Source organism: Brassica oleracea, chromosome C6 (assembly GCF_000695525.1).
Source record: "Brassica oleracea var. oleracea cultivar TO1000 chromosome C6, BOL, whole genome shotgun sequence".
In the NCBI taxonomy this organism is placed as follows: domain Eukaryota; kingdom Viridiplantae; phylum Streptophyta; class Magnoliopsida; order Brassicales; family Brassicaceae; genus Brassica; species Brassica oleracea.
In genome coordinates this window covers 21,204,659-21,225,696 of record NC_027753.1, presented here as the reverse complement: position 1 = coordinate 21,225,696, position 21,038 = coordinate 21,204,659, and the positions used below count along the sequence as shown (strand labels likewise).

The window sequence follows — 21,038 nt, the reverse complement described above, 5'->3', positions numbered from 1 at the left end:
AGCTGGAACAGATGCGGGAACAAGAGACGCGATCGGGGTTTAGGGTTCGTCGGATCGCCGGCTAGGGTTAGGGTTTTAGGGTTTTTCGATTTGGGTATTAGCTTAGGGATTTAGAGTTTCGTGCTGATAACGTGTTATAAAAGTAATGGAAAAGTCTATCTTTATTCATAACATAGAGGTTCCTTATATAGGAGATTACACCGTCATAAATAAATGAAAAGATTACAAATCATAATCTCTTGGTTATGAGCCATCCACAATCTGGTTCATAACAAATATAGTTTTATTGTGTAATGTCAGACTACTCTTTGATCTGTAATGTCGATGTGATTTTCCGTTTGTAAGTGTGTTGCCAGAGGATCCACATGCATCCACAGTGTTCCCAGAAGTACTGTTTGATCTAGCAAGTAACTTCTGTGGTCCTGATTTTTGCTGCATATATCCTGACAACATCCGGAGGAGCTTATTGGCGCCTACTGATGATAAACCATAGATTTTACCCACTTTTAGCCATGATCTATAAGTGTTTTAATATATATTTACTACTATATTGAGTCTATTTAGAGTATTTACAGGATCATAGACGATTTGGAGGAATGTGGTGATTTTGGTGTCTTTTGGAGCCTTTTGAGTGTAGAGCTGCACTGACGTGTCAGATATCTAGCTATGGATGGAGACCTTCCCACTGTTGGATTGAGCCCATATTATGACACAGGATAGAACTTTGAGCATACTGTAGCAGAAGTTATGCTCGATTTACTGAAGAGTGGTCAGTCTGCCTCGCGAGAGGAAGCTATCGAGGAAATGAATCGATCAATGTTGCAGTATTGGTGTCGGTCGACTGTGATGCCAGAATATGGGCTGAGCATATTTTATGACCGCTGAAGCCCATAATCAACCCCAAATTACCAGAATACCCTTGGACGACCAGAAACCCTATTTATGTTATTTATAAGCCATTGTTGACGGCTACGCTATCTAAGCTTTATTTTATTCATTGTTCTAGGTTAGGAGAGAAGAGATGAACTCCTTCTAAGTCCTCTTCGAACTCCATTGTTTTGGTTTTATTTATATTTTATGTTATTCATCTATTCATCTATGATTTATGTGACAAACATCATGCATGAGTAGATCCACCTGCGAAGTTTAGGAATTTCTAGGGTTTTGAATGAATTTCTGAATTATATGATTGTTAGGATATTTAAAGATCTCTACATCAGGATAGCTTATAATACTAGGATCTAGAGTAGTTGGAAAACCACGAGAGTGTGACTAATTGTTTCAACCTAGAATCATAGGACAATTGGGAGGCACGAGAGTGCAATCAATTAACGAAACCCGAATCCTGCTGGATTAGATACATAGGCGCATACGAGAGTTGGTCTAGGAATCTAGTTGAACATAATAGATCAGATCGATAACGCTTGCCTAAGGCAGTGTCGATCGACGCTTATACCATAGCATCGATCGACAATAAGCGTCAATCGACACTCAATCCGTAGCATCGATTGACGCTCATACCATAGCATCGATCGACGCTCGATCTGTGTTAACATGCGAGAGCTGAAACACTGAATTTAGTCAATAGATTAGACTCACAGCGAGAGCTGGTTGTCTTTTGCATTAGATATCGAGTTCTAGAATCAATCTTTAGCATCTATAGTTTAGAGTTCTAATAACTTGAATGAAACCCTAACTCTAGTAACCATCATTCCATCAAACAACTCTTTGCCAAGCTGAACAATTGTCGTGTTCAACTTGTTTACTGTTTACTGCTTTGCATATCTTTATTTACTGCTTTAAACCTATTAGCCTAGCTTAATCAAACTAATTAAATTTATTTGGTTTCCTAGCTCCTTGTGAATTTGATCCCTAAGTACTACAACTCGACCTCTTATTTGAGTGAGTATAAATCACTCCTTAGGGTAATTTGAGTGATATCAAATGTGGCGCCGTTGCCAGGGAGCTTTGATCGCCATTAGATCTTGTCTAGTTAGATTTAGTCTAGGTTTTACTACTGTTCACAAAAAAAACTGATAAATTTTTTTTTCTTGTGTTTCAGGTACATCCATATGATTACCAGAAGCAACAAGGAGATAGAGGTCTTACTAGTAGAGCCACTGGATTTGAAACGCGTGATCCATAAGTCTAAGAGGGCAGTCAACACCCTCCAAGCAGCGATTGACAGCGTAGAAATCCAAGCGTCGATCGACACTATTCATCCCTCGTCGATCGATACTGTTCACTTGATGTTGATCGACACTATTCAACCTACGTCGATCGACATTATTCATCTTGGGTCGGAAAACACTGTTCATACCGGTACTGTTCATCGAGGTACTGTTCATCACGATACTGTTTATCGACGTACTGTTCACCTCGACACTGTTCATCCGATGACGATCGACACTGTTCATCCGACGTTGATCGACACTATTCATTCCCCTTCGATCGTCACTGTTCATCCTGCGTGGATTGACACTATTCATTATGACACTGTTCACCGTGACACCGTTCATCCGAACACTGTTCATCCCGACACTGTTTATCCAGTGAAAAATGACACCACTTGCGGGACAGAGAAGATCGAAGTACTCATACTTAAGGTCGATGAGAATGGGATGTTAAGAGACGAAGAAGGTCGCACTCTTCGTCGCACTCGCAACAGCGCAGGACAATTGATTAATGTTCAGGGTGCTGTGATCCCTGATGTGATTGTTGTTGCTGAGATGAATGACTTTGACTTGAGCCGAGAGTGGTATGATTGGGTTGGTCAAGACCCCTACCAGGGTCTTCCTCACCAAGATCCCAGAAACCACATCGAAGAGCTGGAAGATCTCGTGTCAAGGAGTGAGCAGAATGAAGTGTCTGAATACCACATGCTCTGCAAGATCTTCCCCTATTTTATTTCTGGGGATGCATTCAGCTGGTTCAGTAAACTACAACCATGATCTATAACCAGCTGGGATGAAATTGAAAGAGTGTTCCTTTACAAATTTCTTGATGATGCTGAAGCAACTCGAGAAAAGGAGAAAAATGATAAATGAGACAGGTTCTTGGCATCGTTAGATGAGGAGTATATGATTCCAATACAGCTGCTCGACAAAATTATGGCAAAAAAGGATGAACAACATGGATTTGGAGAGCCGAGCAAAGCAGAAGAAGCTGAGACTAGTTATCCGACCTCAACATCGAACGACACAAGCACCTCAACATCGATCGACGGTACGACCTCAACGTCGACCGAAGACAAGACCTCAACATCGATCGACATTACCACGTCATCGTCGATCGATAGTGGGCGCGTATCAGAGCAGAAGGAGTTCGATGTATGTGAAAATCTTAGGGATGGAGAAACCACTATGCGATCATACAAGTCTGGGGGGAAGAAGAGGAGGAATTGGAAGAAGACAAAAAGGATCAAAGACGGTCCTCACGTATCATTGATTCCTCGCTTCTCAGATGGTGTCAGGAAATCCAGAGTGCGCAGCAGATGCTTCTCAAAGCCATTTGCAAAGCTTGGAGCATTTCTTATTGCTGATATGATAGACAAAGGAGAAGAGTCTATGGAGGAGGCTTTCACACACGAATGATAAAGCTTCAGAGAGTAGAAAATGAGACTTGTTTTGGAGCGAGTTCTCATCCTCATCCGGACTAAATCAGATCTCCAAAGTCAAGCTAAATGACTATAACAAAGCGCTGAGTGGGAGACAACCCACTATTAGGTAATTTTATTCCGTTTATGTTAGATTGTTACTAATTTTTGTTTTATTTTTATGCAGGTCAAAAAAAGAAAAAAAACAGATGAACAGTAACGACAGTACTGTAGCAACAGTACTGTAGCAAAGGCATTGTAGCATCGATCGACACTGTAGCAAGAAAATCGATCGAAACTGTAGCAAACAAATCGACCGACGCTGTAGCAGAAAATCAGGAGTTAATGTAGCTGCGATACTGTAGCAGGGCACTGTAGAAGTCACTATTCATCGGAAAAAATTAGAATTGGTTTTATTAGTTATCTATTACTAACTTTTAGTGTTTTATTTATGTTATGTAAAACAAAAAATTCGAGGAAGACGAGTTCGCACGAGGATCGACGATGACTGCGCAGCATCGATCGACAGAGCATCACTAGCATCAATCGATCGCCACTTAACTGTGTCGATCGACAGAGCTTCAAGAGTATTGATCGCCACTTAACTGTGTTGAGCGACGCTCACCATCAGCGAGCAGTTAGGTATTAAAAAAAATAAAAAACAAGATCCGAGTAGACGATTATAAAAAATTGACCGATAAGAGCATGTCGATATCGATCGACAGTACAACACCTGCAGCGACCGATGGTAACTCCTTTCAATCGATCGACACTTAACCCAGTCAGGTATATTGTTCTAACTTGTTAAATTGTGTACTTATGATTAGTTCTCACCATAACCCCGACTGGATATACACTGGGGACAGTGTAATTTAAGTCTAGGGGGATGTTTACTGATATCTAGTTTATTGTGAGTCTTATCAAAATGTTTTCAAAAGAGTTTTATTGAGTCAAGAAGGGATAATGAACTTATTAGATATTTGCTTGTTATCTAACCACTCTTTAGCACCATTCTAGACTTACTGATTGCAGATAGTACTAAAGATACTAAAGTGGATCAACATGTCAACTATTCACACTTGTTGTTGAGATTGTTTGAAGCCAAAGCTGACCTCCAACACTAAACCTGACACAACTGCTTGTCTTGGGGCTTGGTATACATGGGATCGGATTCTTCAAACAAGTCAGGAAGGTAAAGCCTTATGTAGATTTATCACATTTTCTCTCTCTATTTCGACCCTAGATTTATAGGTAGATATTTATTTACAAAAAAAAAACAGAAAAAATGAAAGAAAGAAAAAGAAAAATAAAAAACTAATATATATATATATATAGGTGTTAGTTAGGTAGAATTCCAACAGGACTTGGTGGCTACAACCATTAAGGCTTACTTCATAAGGATTCCAACAAAAATAATTCGAACGAGACTTGGTGGCGGCAATCATCAAGGTTCAATTCATATGAATTCTTGGATATAGGTCAAAAAGAAGTTAATAAGACTTGGTGACAACCACCATTAAAGCTTGATTCATGGAAGTCTGTCGAATCTTGGTCAATAATCTTGCAATATAAGCAGATTTTGACTACAGAGAGAAATTAGTGTAGAGAAAAGATATGAACTAACTTTTACCTGCAGATCCAGATACTTGTTTGAAAATCCTTGCATCATGTGATCGATACTCCCAAGGTAGAGCCTGCACTTTTATTTATGTTAAGAAATGAGGTTGGTAGAGGGGAATGTCAGACAGGATTTGCTAAGTTGTTGGCTAGGTGAATTTGGTTGCTAAGTTAGGATATGGTATAAATGTGCTTTTGTGATTATGAATTCTTAGTTGTGTATTATAATATTGTAGAGGTGATGATTCTAAGTTTGAAATCATGTGAGTCCCTGCTGTTTTCAAAACGTCTGTTTTGCTTGAGGACAAGCAAAAGGGTAAGTCTGAGGGAGTTTATAGACCATGGATTTTACCCATGGTCTATAAGTGTATTAATATATATTTACTACTATATAGAGTCTATTTAGAGTATTTACAGGTTCAGGGACAATTTGGAGGAATGTGGTGATTTTGGTGTCTTTTGGAGCCTTTTGAGTGTAGAACTGCACAAACGTATCAGATGTCTAACTACCGATGGAGACCTTCCCACCGTTGGATTGAGCCCATAGTTTTACACAAGATATAGTTTTGAGTTAGATTTCGAATGCCACCGGTTTGAGGTCAATCAGCATCCTGCAGTAGAAGTTATGCCCGTTTTACTGAAGAGTAGTCAGTCTGCCTCGCAAGAGGAAGCTGTCGAGGAGATGAAGGACTGTCGATCGATGTTGCAGCATTGATGTCGGTCGACAGTGATGCCAGACTATGGGCTGAGCATATTTTATGACCGCTGAAGCCCAGAAGCAACCCTAAATTACCAGAATACCCTTGGACGACCAGAAACCCTATTTATGTTATTTATAAGCCATTGTTGACGGCTACGCCATCTAAGCTTTATTTTATTCATAGTTTTAGGTTAGGAGAGTAGAGAGGAACTCCTTCAGATTCCTCTTGGAACTCCATTGTTTTGGTTTTATTTATATTTTATGTGACAAACATCATGCATGAGTAGATCCACTTGCGATGTTTAGGAATTTCTAGGGTTTTGAATGAATTTCTGAATTATATGATTGTTAGGATATCTAAAGATCTCTACATCAGGATAGCTTGTAATAATAGGATCTAGAGTAGTTGGAAAACCACGAGAGTGTGACTAATTGTTTGAACCTAGAATCATAGGACAATTGAGAGGCACGAAAGTGCAACCAATTAACGGAACCCGAATCCTGCTGGATTAGATACATAGACGCATACGAGAGTTGGTATAGGAATCTAGTTGAACATAATCGATCAAATCGATAACGCTTGCCTAAAGCAGTGTCGATCGACGCTTCTACCATAGCATCGATCGACACTCAATCCGTAGCATCGATCGACGCTCATACCATAGCATCGATTGGCGCTCGATCTGCGTTAACATGCGAGAGCTGAAACACTAAACTTAGTCAATAGATTAGACTCACAGCGAGAGATGGTTGTCTTTTGCATTAGATATTGAGTTCTAGAATCAATCTTTAGCATCTATAGTTTAGAGTTCTAATAACTTGAATGAAATCCTAAGTCTAGTATCCATCCTTCCATCAAACAACTCTTTAACAAGCTGAACAATTGTTTTGTTCAACTTGTTTACTGTTTACTGCTTTGCATATTTTTTTTACTGCTTTAAACCTATTAGCCTAGCTTAATCAAACTAATTAAATTTATTTTGTTCTCTAGCTTCGTGTGAATTTGATCCCTAAGTGCTACAACTCGACCTCTTATTTGAGAGAGTATAAATCACTCATTAGGGTAATTTGAGTGATATGAACTGATTATCATGTTTTTGACCCATCACATAATTGATACTTGCTTTCTTTTATTTGTTTGTAACCCTTGTTTCCTTTTTATAACAACCACTTTATTAATGTAGAATCAATGGATTCTTCAATCGACGCTCTCTCCCATTTTGATTCCCTCTTTGTAGATTCTTCTAGATCACACGAGAGATCTCCGTCTCAAATTTTCCCAGATGAACCTGGTTCCGGTCCTCAACGAACTAGGGATGAAAGTCCTCGTGGATCCAAATGATCCTGTCGTTAGAATTTTTCATCAGTTGGCTTATCTTAGTTTTTATAACTGTTATTTTGATTTTTTTGAATCACACCAGCACTAATAGGAAAACCACAAATTCATTTTTTATTACAAGAGCATTTTGCAAATAATTCTGCATTATCAGCAAAATGTTGTAATCCGTACTTACGAATCGCATCGCTTACATATAATTTAATGTTTTGGAATTGTGGGAATAACTATTCTCGTCCAATAGTCCAATGGCAGACGGAAAAGACATATGAATATACTTATGATCACCGACACGTGCCGATGTTTCAAGAATTTTGTAAATTTGTGAAAAGCGAGGCTTTCCATGAATGTTAGATAGCTTGGACGGCATGAAAAACTGTCTAACCTCTTGGATTGGACAATAAGCAGGTCATTGTAGATCACCAACTATAATTCTTAAAGCGGTTGTTGATTACAATCTTTGGATATGGAATGCATATTTTGGGATGTCCATCAGCAAAACGATTTTAATGTATTGGAGTCTTCCCATCTTTTCTCCTGTTTCGCTCAGGGTATTGCACCTCATGCTCATTTTATCATAAAAGGGAAAAAAACATATAACATGAGATATTATTTGCCCGTTGATTTTTATCCAAAATAGTCTACTATAGTGAAAACTATTCATAAGCCAGATGGTTCAAAAAGAAATATTTTAATATACAACAAGAAACATGTCAGAAAGATGTGAAACATGCTTTTGGAATTCTCCAATCACGCTTTGCAATGTGAAAGGGCCAATTCGTTTTTGGAAAAAGATGTGATACATGACATAATGATTATTTGCATAATTTTTTTTTGGGTGAAATTTCAAATTTATTGATCACTCAAGGCATTTACAAATAAATGAAAGTTAAGGAATTGCTATAAACTTGCTTGGCCCTATTTAGCAGAAAGAAGAACGAGAAACAAACAATTCTAAAAGCCTCTAATCTCCCTTCATCTCAAACCATCTACACATAAGGCTACCCAGCTTATGGTCGCTTTTGTATTTAAGCAAGAGATCCTGTTTCTGATTGATTTGTCCGTAAGCGTAATCATATGTTCCACCGGCTGAGATCCTTTATGATGTCTTCTTGCATTGCTCTCTCTCTCCATATGTGATAGATTAGCGTTTGGAACAGCAGGCAAATAAGTACTCGATCCACTCAAGTGAAACTCCCATTTTTAAGCAACGGAAGATTATCATTCCAATCTGGGTTAATGGACGAGCCAATTAACTTGCTTGCTAGCCTATCCCACACTGTGTAGGAGTAGGGACAAGCAAAGAATAAGTGATCTCGTGTCTTATCTTTCTCCCCACAAAGAACACAGTCCTGCTGAATGCCCCATGTCCGCATTCTATCACCAGTAGCAAGCCTGTTCTTAACCGCCAGGCACGTTATGAACGCAAACCTAGGAACCCCCTGAGCGATCCAAACACTGCTGCTCCATCCAACTTCCTCATGCTTATCCCGTATTTGGTTCAAAGTTTCATTAGCTAAGAAATGATCACGATATTCGTCTCCCGTGTGTCTCCATAGAATCAAATCTTCCCCACCATTAGGACTTGGAACTGGTTCGTTCTGAATCTTGTCATGCAGCTCGTGAAAGTACCTACTCCTCTGCCCCCGTACACTCCACTGCAGTCCCGAAACAGCTTCGCAAACTCGCGCCTTTCGTTTAACACCCAGATAGTGAGTACCGACCGCTCCAGTGATATCAATAAGCTTCCCAACATGCAACCAATCATCAAACCAAAAGAAAGGCTTCCTGCCATTACCAATCTCAAATCGAAAAAACTGATAAGCCAAAGGCCGCATCTTTAGTAATTTTCTTCATATCCAGGACCCCGCCGCCTCATCTCTGACATCCCAGAAAGACTCTTCCTTCATAAGATAATGTTGGATCCAAGAAACCCACAGAGATTGTGGCATGGTAAAAAGCCTCCATATTAGATTATGCGCAAAAACTGTCGTAGAGTCTCTTAAACGCCTAAACCCAAGACCACCTTCTGACTTCGGGAAACAGAGATCTTCCCACTTCACCTTTGCCTTATGTGTCTGGTATGGAGAGCCAGACCACAAGAAAGCACTACAGAGACTCTCAATTTCATCAAGACACCCCATCGGAAGAATAAAAGCTTGACTCCAGAAGTTTATAATACCAAAAATTACTGATTTTATCAGCTGCAAACGCCCAGCAAACGACAGACTTTTGTTCGTCCATGAGAGCATGCGGTTTCTGATCTTATCGATGAGGGGCTCATAATCCTTCTTCGTAAGTCCTTTAGTAGTCAGAGGCAACCCAAGATATCTGATGGGCAGACTCCCTACTCTAATCCCCAGCTTGGTAGCCTCCTCGCATAAGTCATGCGTGCCTCTCCCTGACGCAAAAATAGAAGACTTAACAACATTGATGTGCAGACCAGACATACCAGCAAATCTTCCCATAACCTCCATCACCCCCTGCAGCGAGCTCACTGTGCCATCAGTAAATACAAGTATATCATCAACTTCATAAGTAGATATCGAAGACCATGCTAATATTCTCTTCCAAGAATTTTGGCTCAATTTAGAAGAATTAAAGATCAAAGAATCTCATTTCGCATTTAGAAACAGTTTGATTGATCACTTGTGAGAAAATATACTTCTCATGCTTCTTTATAAAACCTAGTGTTCTTGTTTATTTATTTATGCTATGTGTGATAATTTTATTATATGTTAATATTTAATTTATATTAATTAAAACATGTGTTAACTTATTGTAAAAACAAAATAGTTGGGTAAAATTAATAAACTAGAAAAACTGAAAGGTGTTATTGATAATTAATTATAAAATAAAGATTTAATATACTTGGGATATTCTTTTATGAAGAAAAAATGAAGTAAACCAGTGTAAACGTATGTTTGCTCGAATTAGATAAAAATAATAATATAGTGGTGTTTTTCTGTAGCGTGTCAGTTAATCTGTGTGAATGCATATTTGCCATAGTGTTCTAGTGTTACTACTGGTGTATCAATTTTGTGAATTCACATTTTTTGTTTTATCATTGCATTTGTGAACTTAAAATACATTTATTATGCTTTAATTCATGCACGACTAAAAATTAATGCATAATACTTTACAAATTGATTGGTTACAAACTGAAAAGGAATAAGCTTCATTCATTTTTCTTAATGGATCACCAGAGCTTGGTGTCTGGATGTGTTATAACACCAAAGTAATGGAAAAATATTCCCTATTCTGTTGTCCAAAAGCAGCGGTGGCACATATCTGGACCCTTACTATAATCATCGTGCCATCTACTCCATAGATCATAACTAGTACATTTGCAAGCATAGTAAAAGGGCAACACCAATGTCGTAAACTCATCCCTCTTTCTCAGTAAGGCAGTCGCGTTAGGAGGCCAACCCAAACCCCAGCCCTTATCTTTAACCTTCATGCTTATCCTCCGGATATTCTTTCTATTGAAACAAAAGAAATACTTCTCATTGTCCCAAAATGCTTTATGAATCATGGCGTATGTGTACAAAGCAATCTCGAAGCTTTTGTCCGCTGCAGTCTTCATCAATGCAAGACCTTCCTCCTCAAATCCATACAAAAAGAAGAACTGGGTACCCTTAAGGTATAGCATCGAGTTCATATGTGCATAACATTCTTCTTCTATCCCCACATGCCTAGGAATTTGCCAAGTCCAGTTAAACACATTAAACAACACGTAAACTCTTGAACGTAATATTATTTCCTTCATATATTTCGATGTAATTCTCAATCTAAAGATATCAACAAAGGAGTTTTTAGCCACGTCCTCGGCCACCAAATATTGTAATTCTTCTGGCAGAGAATTAAATCTGAATTCTTCCATTTGAGTCTCTAACAATTAAAGGTTGAAGATGTTTGGATGCGGGAATCCAGATTGAAAATTACAAAGCAAAATGTATGGAAAGATGATATAAGACGATAAAACATTGTAAAACCTTTAAGGAAAAAGACGAATATGTGGAGTCGAGATTTGATATCTTTCCTTAACTCAATAAATCACCTGTAGGTGAGACGATTCTGTACAATTTTTGAGTGCCAGGACAAAACCACGTAAGACTGTTTTGCATCACCAAAACAGAATCTATGAACTAAACATCAACGTTATACTCTTGAGACTCTATAAAAAAAGTTAAAGAGATTTTGTTGGAAGAACGAGAGTATAAATTGTATGAAAGCTTATAGAAGTTTATATTCATACATCTTTATGTTGTGAATGTATCTAAGTATATTCTTAATAGAGAGGATATGTGTCTATTTATAAGAGATATTTAGAAAGCTTAGTCATAAATTAACTTAGACATTTATCACTAAGTTTACTAAGTTTTGCCATATCTCACTAAGTTTACTTTGGTTATTCACAAATTGTACTTAGTTTTGCCATTTGTCATCAATCTTATATATTAAAACAGAAGTCACAACCTTGATTCATATGTGATTTTTTTTTTAATAATGGACCTAATGGACCTATTCCTAGAAAGTTTTACATTTAATCTTTAATATTATCATTTAAAATATTAAAACAGAAGTCACAACCTTGATTCCTGTGTGATTTTTTAAAAAATGGACCTAATGGACATATTCCTAGAAAGTCATGTTACATTTAATCTCTAATCTTATCATTTAAATTTTGGGCCTACTAGAAATTTTTATTGGGCTATCAATAATTGGATTTAAACAATAGATGATCTACTGGATTTATAGATAGTATAAATTAAATAAATATAATTTAATGTTGTAATACTATACCTCCATATGTTAAATATTTAAATATTTGTCGATGTTAACTTTTAAAATTATAAATTTTTTTTTTAAATAACAAAAATCATATTATCTAACAATGATTAATCTTTACTACCTTAAACCAATGAAAACAAATTTTAAACTATATAGTTTATTTTAAAAATTAAACAAAAACTAATAAAAAAATATTTTACTAATCTTTATATATATAGTTATGATTTTAATAATGAAATAATAATCCGAAAATATATATATAGAAGAAGATACAAATACATGTGAAAGTTTGAAACAATCTATTCAATGAAAAAATATACTGTAAACTTATTATGTTTTAAAAATTGATCGGCACATATATATTATGATATATACCAATTTAGAATTGAAAACAAAATATTTATATAAAAATAAATGAAAACAAAAACCCGCACGGTTGCGCGGATCGAGATCTAGTTTAATTTATCTTAGTTAAAAACTTTACTTAACTTAAGCCATTTGTCATCAAATTGATTTAGTTTAGTGATCAACTTAGTAAAAGACTTTTTCATTCTCTAAATACAACTTCAACATTTTACCCGGCTCATATGGCTTACAAAATGTGGTGGTCATTCTCCATATAAGTTTAACATTGTACTCAGTCCATTTGGCTTGCAAAATATGATCCAAAAAAATCTTTATTTCTCTTCACATTAGATTAGATTTTACCGGGTCCATTAGGCTTGTAAAAATTTTATTCACACGTACTCATTTTCTTACTCTGCACAAACGGCTTATACAAAACTAGTTCCAGCAAAAGACTCAAGTTTGGAGATCGAATAAAAGAAGAGAGAATTCTGAGATAATTGGATATAAACTGGAAGAAATGATTTCGAAGAGTTGTAATGAAAGTGTTAAACATTTCGATTTTTTTTTTGACATCGTTAAACTTTTCGATACAGTTGTTATAACACGCATTTTAATCCCTGTTCGGGAACGCGCTAGGTGTTAGTCGGGCGGTCGGATTGGGCCTAGCGCTTAAAGAAAAAATCGGGGATTAATTGGAAATTATACGGGGCGGAATTTTTAGATGGTTTACTATGTTAGAAAACATGTTAATCTTTAATTGTGTGTAACATTAATACATTTTCATATTTAAGATTGTATAAAACACACAAATAGAATATATAAAATTAATATAGTGTAATTTTCATCAAAATTATGAATATAAATGATATTTATAAAATTTTAGATCAAATAAATAAATAAAAATATTATTTAATAGAAAAAAAATATAGATTAGGCGGCCGCCTGGGCGGCTAGGCGGTCGTTATTTAGGCGGTCTAGGCGGAAAAAAATCGGATGTATTGTTTTGGAAATACTACAAAACGACCGTGTTAATAAGAGTCTTAGATTACATAAACATGATGAATAAGAAACAAAAAGAAACATACATATCTCAGTGAATTACCATAATCTAGAGTCCGGATTCCTTATAACACCCATGTACCAGAGAAATATACCTATCTCCCTTGTCTAGAAGCAAATGTCGCACATCTCTGGACGCTTACTCTCTCCACAGTACCAATATCAAAAGTCGTCAGCCGGAGTACAATTGCAGTCACAGTATAAGGGGATCAGTTCTCTCTCAGACTCATTCCTCTTGGCAATCAACCCCGGACGATGAGGCCAACTTTGACCCTAACTAACTAGTAGGAGTTTCTGACTAATCTTTCTTATTGAATCTTGGGTGAACATAGAGAAAGCGTCTTGGTCATCCTAATATGTAAAGTGAAGCATAGATATAGACTGCGATCTTGCATCCTTTGCCAGCTGCATCTTTAATGAAAGCAATTCCTTCTTCAGGAAAGTCCTAGAGAAATAAGAATTGAGCCCCTTTGAGGTAGATTGCATCCGGATTTCCGTGACAATAACACGTCGCATAAGACACTGCAGGTGTCTGATTAACAAGTCCAAATGGATGTTGAACAGGTCAAAAGCCGCGTAGACCGTAGGTCATTTTCAAACCTCTTACAGTTGCTCGCATATCAATTTGACAGGCAAGATATGTGATAGAGTTTCTGGCCATGTGTTGAGCACCTTCTCTTGCAGTTCATCTGGTAACGAATGAAATTTTGAATCCATCATCAAAAGAAAAATTTGTCAAAGAAAAAAAATTATGGGAAGACGAAGGAATTTTTTTTTAAGAGGTAGATATTGATGATGATATATGTTTTTTTTTGTAAGGTCCAATAAATAGATATAGATATAAGGGTTTACTAATAGTTTTTCGGATATTAATGAAAATTGTATACTTTCATCAAGTTGCACTGCATGACACTGAAAGTTTGACTTTGTATGCACAGTTTGAATTTATCTTTCGTTGTTCTTCATAGTCTAGTATTTTGGTTTGCTAACAGTTGTGCTTTAAATCGTTTGAACTTACATTTAGTTGAATCTTTATCTTAATGTAGCTGAAAAATATAGTTCAAAATAAAATTAGTGTTACCAATATGTTAATGCAATATGTATATATGGGTTAAGTATATATATAGATTTAATGTTTTAGATAATTATTACGTCAAAACATATCTTCTACTTCTCCTTTTGTCAACTCAAGGTGAAAATCATAGCATTAGCTGTCAAAATGAAATGATTACGCAGAGCTAGAGTAGAGCTAATGAACATGCAAAGTATTAACAAGAGGGTGTTCGAAATGACACATCTTTTAATTGGTTACTCCTTAATATCCCTCTTAAGAGTAAATCTTCACCAACACTCCATCTATCTCTTTCTCAGAATCCAAACCCTCTCTCTAAGTATCCAACTGTTTCAAACTTCAAATACAGCATCGACAATGGAATTCTTCCCTATTCTTTCTATGTCTGAAGATATCCAATAGTTAGGGGTGAACATGGCCGCTAACTCCTTCAAAAATCTCTATAGACTGAGAGCGACATGCAAGTATATCTTTTGCTATTACCCAACTCTGTAGAACAATGGCATTGTGCCTCATGATAAATAGATTTAAGCCATTGATTAATGATTGTAGTCTCAAACTAGGTGTGTTTTTGCTTAGCAATTGGATTTTCACTAATAGTTATTATATCCCAATATCTTTTGACTTTGGTATTATAAAGGGGTGTTTCAGATTCTATATCAAAACACAGAGCTAGGTTGCCCCAAAACTTTCACATCCACTGAAATAGAAACACATTCCGAGTTGCCCTATCACCAGTTGTGGTTTCACTAGGCCTTACCGCATTATCTGTATGCCTACGCCAGATATGTCCACTTTGGGGATTTGAAGATGTTTGATTGTGGACAAACAATGCATATTTGTTTTGGTTATCGTCAAAGGTTTTTTTTTCAAAGACCGAAGTAGTGAAGATGGAGAACTGCTTGTTGTGGATCGTGACAATCAAGAAGATAATGCATTATTCTATGTTAGGTGTATTGCACCCAAAGTCCAAGGCATCAGAAACTTCTCCTTCAAGTTGAATGTCCTTTCAACAACTACATTGAGTTGCACAAGACCATTATTTAACAGAGTTCACAGTGTAAGTAAACTCGGATGTTTTCCATGTTCACAAGAGCATGGGCTCTGCAACCAACAAATATTACTATGCATCAACCGGTGAAGTCGTTTATGCTTTTTGAACTTTTCGTCTATTTTGCAATTGCTTATGTTAAATGAAAGAGACATTATATCCCATGAGTTTTATCTGGAGTAATCCTAATACTATAACGGTTATTCAAGTTGATTGTTTTCATGGTCATCATTTTTGACATTGACCCAACTTTTGGTACACAATTACCGGTTATTATCATTTGTAATAGCCATGTTCGTTTCTTCGACGCCGCGGCAAAGATGAGCGTCTAAAAAATAACAAACGATGGATAGAAATAACGACATGACAGTTGCTGACGTAACTGACACTAAAGCTCTTTCATCCATTTTAATGGTCGCCGTAAAAAACAGCGACTTCGTTACTGCCAGCGGCGGCAATTGTTCCGTGTATAATTGAGTCGCAACATCTTCAAACAAGCTGTTTTTAATGAAATGCTGACGTGGCCTTTGATATTTTTGATCGCACGTTATTGATGCCGTGTCTAATAAAAAAACAGGGCTAATATAGATTTTTTATAATGATGTATGGAGTGTTAAAAAATATATATCAATGTGTTAATAATTAACTATCAATACATGGAAACAAATTTGTTCGTGAATTTGTGTAACACAAGAAGAATCATGTTTCACAATTTAAAAACCATAAGAAAACAAATTCGATAATATATTAAAAACTGGATGGTGGGCCGCAATAAATAAAATATTGTTAGTAGGGTCCGACGAAAGGGATAAATGAGTCAAATTCGCCGAGTTTGACCTTATAAAAGTGGCTCCTATGTTATTTACAGTTTTACCCTTGATGGTGTTTTCAGAATTCAAAGCTAGAACGTGACACAGACTCGCTTATTTTATATTCTATTGACATCACTGAAAATCACTTAAACACCCTTGCGGATCTGGTGGGTCTGATACTACTCTTTACAAGGTTGTGCTGTAATTCCTTCGTAAAAGAGAGGGCTTTATAATCATTTCTCTCACATTAAAGTTATGAAATTAATAAAATAAAAAACAGAAAAATGAAAAAAAAATCGAAAAAACAAACAATCATCGAGGCTGATGAAAAAGAGAGATGAGGGAGGGAAGATTCGTGTTGACTTTCCTTCTCTGTGTTTCTTTCCATTACAAAACATCAAACAATTTGATCAAAATATCTTATTGTTGATTCGATCCATCTTCTTCTTCTTCATCATCATCGACCTCACGCGTTGTGTCGTCGTCTTATTCTTCGTTTTCACATAAATATCGTTGCATCGATCTCCACCTAAGTTTCGTTGATCCTTATTCAAATCTCGCGTTGTGACTTGTGAGTGAACCAATCATGGGAAACTGTTGCGGAACGGCGGGATCGTTCCCTCAGAACGACGACAGCAACAAACCAAAGAAAGGAAAGAAGAAGCAAAACCCTTTCTCGATCGACTACGGTCTCCACCACAACGGAGGAGGAGGAGGAGGTCTCAAACTCATTGTCCTATCCGATCCAACAGGTCGAGAGATCGAGCAGAAGTACACGCTAGGTCGCGAGCTAGGGCGCGGAGAGTTCGGCGTCACGTACCTTTGTACGGACAAGGAGACAGGGGAGGTTTTGGCGTGTAAGTCGATCTTGAAGAAGAAGCTGAGGACGGCTGTGGATATAGAGGATGTGAGGAGAGAAGCTGAGATCATGAGGCATATGCCTGAGCACCCTAATTTGGTTACGTTGAAGGAGACTTATGAGGATGAGTATGCTGTGCATTTGGTTATGGAGCTTTGTGAAGGTGGTGAGTTGTTTGATAGGATTGTGGCTAGAGGACATTATACTGAGAGAGCTGCTGCTGCTGTTACTAAGACCATTATTGAAGTTGTTCAGGTTCGTCAGAGGTTTTGATCTTTGCATCAATGTTATAGGATTTTGAGTCATTTTTAATCTAGAAGCGGACATGATTGTGTATGATTGGTCTTTTAAGTGTTCTATGTCTCAGTTTTGGGTTCTTGGACATTATTGGATTGTTGCATTGCTTGAAGGGTATTCTAAGTTTAATGTATAGAGACTGAAAAAAGAAAACTTTCTTGACATTTTGTGTGTTTTGGATTTAAGCAAATGTTAAACTCTTGGGAATGTTTGGTTTTTTTGGATGTCAGATTAATGAGTTTCCATGTGATCTCTGCAGGTGTGTCATAAGCATGGGGTAATGCACAGGGATCTGAAACCTGAGAACTTCTTGTTTGCAAACAAGAAGGAGACTGCACCTCTTAAGGCTATTGATTTTGGACTCTCGGTTTTCTTCAAACCAGGTATTGTGTTCTGTTTTCGCTTTCTGTTCTCTACTCCTCTGTAGTATGGCCAACAATCTTAAACCCACACTATTGTCTTCTATTGCAGGCGAGAGGTTCAACGAAATCGTTGGGAGTCCGTACTACATGGCTCCTGAGGTGCTAAAACGAAACTATGGGCCCGAAGTTGACATCTGGAGTGCTGGTGTAATTCTTTACATACTTCTCTGTGGTGTTCCACCTTTCTGGGCAGGTCAGTTCTATCTTCTGACTTTATGGGGGACATATATTTGAAGTGATCATAACAATAATGAATCTTTTCTTCTGTTTGTTTATATTATTATTTTCAGAAACTGAACAAGGAGTTGCACAAGCAATTATTCGATCTCAATTGGACTTCAGAAGGGATCCATGGCCCAAGGTTTCTGAACACGCCAAAGACCTTATCAGGAAAATGCTTGATCCTGACCAAAAGCGTCGTCTCACAGCTCAGCAAGTGCTAGGTATATAGTTTTATGGTTTCTAATGATGTTATGTTGTCATATCCAATCTTAGACATATACAGAGTAGTAACCAGTGTCTTGCTTCGTTTTGCAGATCATCCATGGTTACAGAATGCAAACACGGCTCCCAATGTATCACTAGGTGAAACAGTAAGGGCAAGGTTGAAGCAGTTCACTGTCATGAACAAGCTCAAGAAACGAGCACTCAGGGTAAACATATACTCTCTCCCTCCGTTTTTATTAGACGAAGCTTTTAGGACTATATACAAGAATTACGAAAGTATTTAGTTTTTTACATTTTCTAAACAAAAACATCATTAATTATCTAATTAATCACAATTCAACCAGTAATATAACAATCTGCATAATACTAAAAGTCATATAACATAAAAACTTAATTAATTTTACATAGAAAACTGAAAACATAATCTAATTTGAAACAAAATACAAATCTCTAAAAAGCTAACTATTAAGAAAGAGAGGGTTTATTTTTTTATAAACAAAAAACATCTCCTGTGACCCCCCTAGCTAAACAATAGTTTAATTTGTTCTTTCACGATTTTTCTCCAAAGGTTATTGCTGAGCATCTATCAGATGAAGAAGCTTCTGGTATAAGAGAAGGGTTCCAAATAATGGACACAAGCCAAAGAGGGAAGATCAACATCGACGAGCTGAAAATAGGGTTGCAGAAACTTGGCCATAACATTCCCCAAGATGATATACAAATCTTGATGGACGCTGTAAGCTTTTATTTCATCATTACCAAATCTTTGAAGTTATATAACGCAATGCACTTGAGCTTATAGAGCTATCTTTTATTTTGCAGGGAGATACCGATAAAGATGGATACTTAGACTGTGACGAGTTCATTGCCATATCAGTGCATCTCAGGAAAATGGGCAATGACGAGCATCTCAAGAAAGCGTTTGCCTTCTTTGATCAAGATAATAACGGATATATCGAAATTGAGGAGTTGAGGGAAGCTTTGTCTGATGAAGTTGGTACCAGTGAAGAAGTTGTTGATGCCATTATACGCGATGTTGATACTGATAAGGTTTGTTTAGCCTCACCGTTGGTGAAGATAGCTTGGGAAACAAGTCAATGACTAAACATGATCAAATATTTTTTCTATTGCAGGATGGAAGAATAAGTTATGAAGAGTTTGTGACGATGATGAAGACGGGAACAGATTGGAGAAAAGCTTCGAGGCAGTACTCGAGAGAACGGTTTAACAGTATCAGTCTCAAACTGATGCAAGATGCATCGTTGAATGCCAATGGCGATACAAGATGAGAGAGTCTGAATCAAAGAGATGCAAATCTTTCTTCGTTTCTTTATTTTTTTTATCATTGAGTTTTTTTTTTTTGGTTGTTCTTACACTACGATGTAAGCATCTTAGGCTTGTAAGTTATAACGAATCGTGTGTTTGATTTTCTGGCTGAGAGCGAGCATGTGGATCAAGAGATAAAAAGAGTGTGGCATGTGGCAGTGTGTAGATATTTTGTATTACTGTGTGCTGATAGAGACATCTTCATTAGTTTTTCTTGTGATTATCTGTAATTTTCCATAACAATTGAAGAATTATATGAGAGATTGGATTTGTTTTCTCTTTTGACAATCCATAAGTTGTAGAGCCTTTTATCATTTGTATATATTAAATCGTCTTTGTCTTATCCTTGTTTCTGCTCTTACATTTACATGTAAGCTTGTAATGATGACCTTTTCAAGTAATTTAGAAGTTTAACCTAAAATTAGTGTAATTATTTGTAAAATAAAACCGATTTGTATTCATAATTTTTAAATAGTTCATGGTAAATATTATTTCAAAGATATGAATCTTTGCTAATCCAGCTAGAGATGGAACTAGCTTGCTCAAGATCTAGAACATGAATAGGTTTACTGGTATAGTTGGTGTGTTCAACTGTCAAGGTGCTGGTTGGTGCAAGAAAACAAAGAAAAACCGGAGTCATGATACTTCTCCTGGTACACTCACGGGTTTGGTCCGTGCGGATGTTGCTGATCTCGGTTCTCAAGTGGCTGGTGTAGGTTGGAGTGGAGTCTGGAGATTCAATAGTACAAATAAGGTTTTAAGAAAAGAAATATACTTTCAGGAGGACCAGACAAAACCTCGAACATTACAGATCAGTGCTAAGAAACATGAGCTTGGTTTTGATTTACAGGGAAGCTGGTAAGACTACCAAAGGATGCTTCAATACCTCTCTGGTGTGACCCTGGTCAGCTCCATACTAAAGAACATGAAGTCAAGGAAAGAAGGAGGTAGGAAATGGATCATGACCCGACCTGATGAGCCTTATGGAAAGCTAAAAGGCTTGATCCATGAGGTACTGGACCGAGAAAAGGCTATGGCCTTGATGTGGCCTTTATAAAGCATGGACTGACTTTAAACAATCATGGACGACCTGTGACAACCCTGATTGACAAGGAAATGGATATGATGAAGCTGGTTAGACAGGAAATGGAATGGGAGATTCAGTCTGATCGAGAAATGGACTGGTCAAACCGACATATGCGAGAATTGAGTTGGAAATGGAAGATTGAGAACCAGAGCCGGAAATGGAACATGATGAGGACCTTTATCATCCAAATGAGCATAAGGAGCAGCTTGGTCGGAC

General features: G+C 37.0%; 2 protein-coding genes across 2 annotated transcripts; one reads left to right on the top strand and one right to left on the bottom strand.

Moving 5' to 3' along the window:
• Nucleotides 1–8,432: 8,432 nt before the first annotated feature.
• LOC106297707 lies at nucleotides 8,433–9,086 on the bottom strand. Its single transcript, XM_013733899.1, has one exon. The coding sequence runs from the start codon at nucleotides 9,084–9,086 to the stop codon at nucleotides 8,433–8,435; it is 654 nt and encodes a 217-aa protein (XP_013589353.1).
• A 7,616-nt stretch (nucleotides 9,087–16,702) lies between these two features.
• LOC106300627 (calcium-dependent protein kinase 32) lies at nucleotides 16,703–20,025 on the top strand. Its single transcript, XM_013736809.1, has 8 exons — nucleotides 16,703–17,498; nucleotides 17,800–17,923; nucleotides 18,012–18,155; nucleotides 18,253–18,405; nucleotides 18,500–18,615; nucleotides 18,978–19,145; nucleotides 19,232–19,459; nucleotides 19,543–20,025. The coding sequence occupies exons 1-8, from the start codon at nucleotides 16,971–16,973 to the stop codon at nucleotides 19,696–19,698; spliced, it is 1,617 nt and encodes a 538-aa protein (XP_013592263.1). The 5' UTR covers nucleotides 16,703–16,970; the 3' UTR covers nucleotides 19,699–20,025.
• The last annotated feature ends 1,013 nt before the right edge of the window (nucleotides 20,026–21,038 follow it).

What these genes read in the sequence shown, in the direction of transcription:
- LOC106297707 (XM_013733899.1), bottom strand. Translation starts at nt 9,086, where the DNA reads ATGCGGCCTTTGGCTTATCAGTTTTTTCGATTTGAGATTGGTAATGGC.
- LOC106300627 (XM_013736809.1), top strand. Translation starts at nt 16,971, where the DNA reads ATGGGAAACTGTTGCGGAACGGCGGGATCGTTCCCTCAGAACGACGAC. An exon ending in TGTTCCACCTTTCTGGGCAG is followed by an intron (nt 18,156 to 18,252) that starts GTCAGTTCTATC and finishes TATTATTTTCAG; the next exon opens with AAACTGAACAAGGAGTTGCA. An exon ending in TACAAATCTTGATGGACGCT is followed by an intron (nt 19,146 to 19,231) that starts GTAAGCTTTTAT and finishes TTTATTTTGCAG; the next exon opens with GGAGATACCGATAAAGATGG.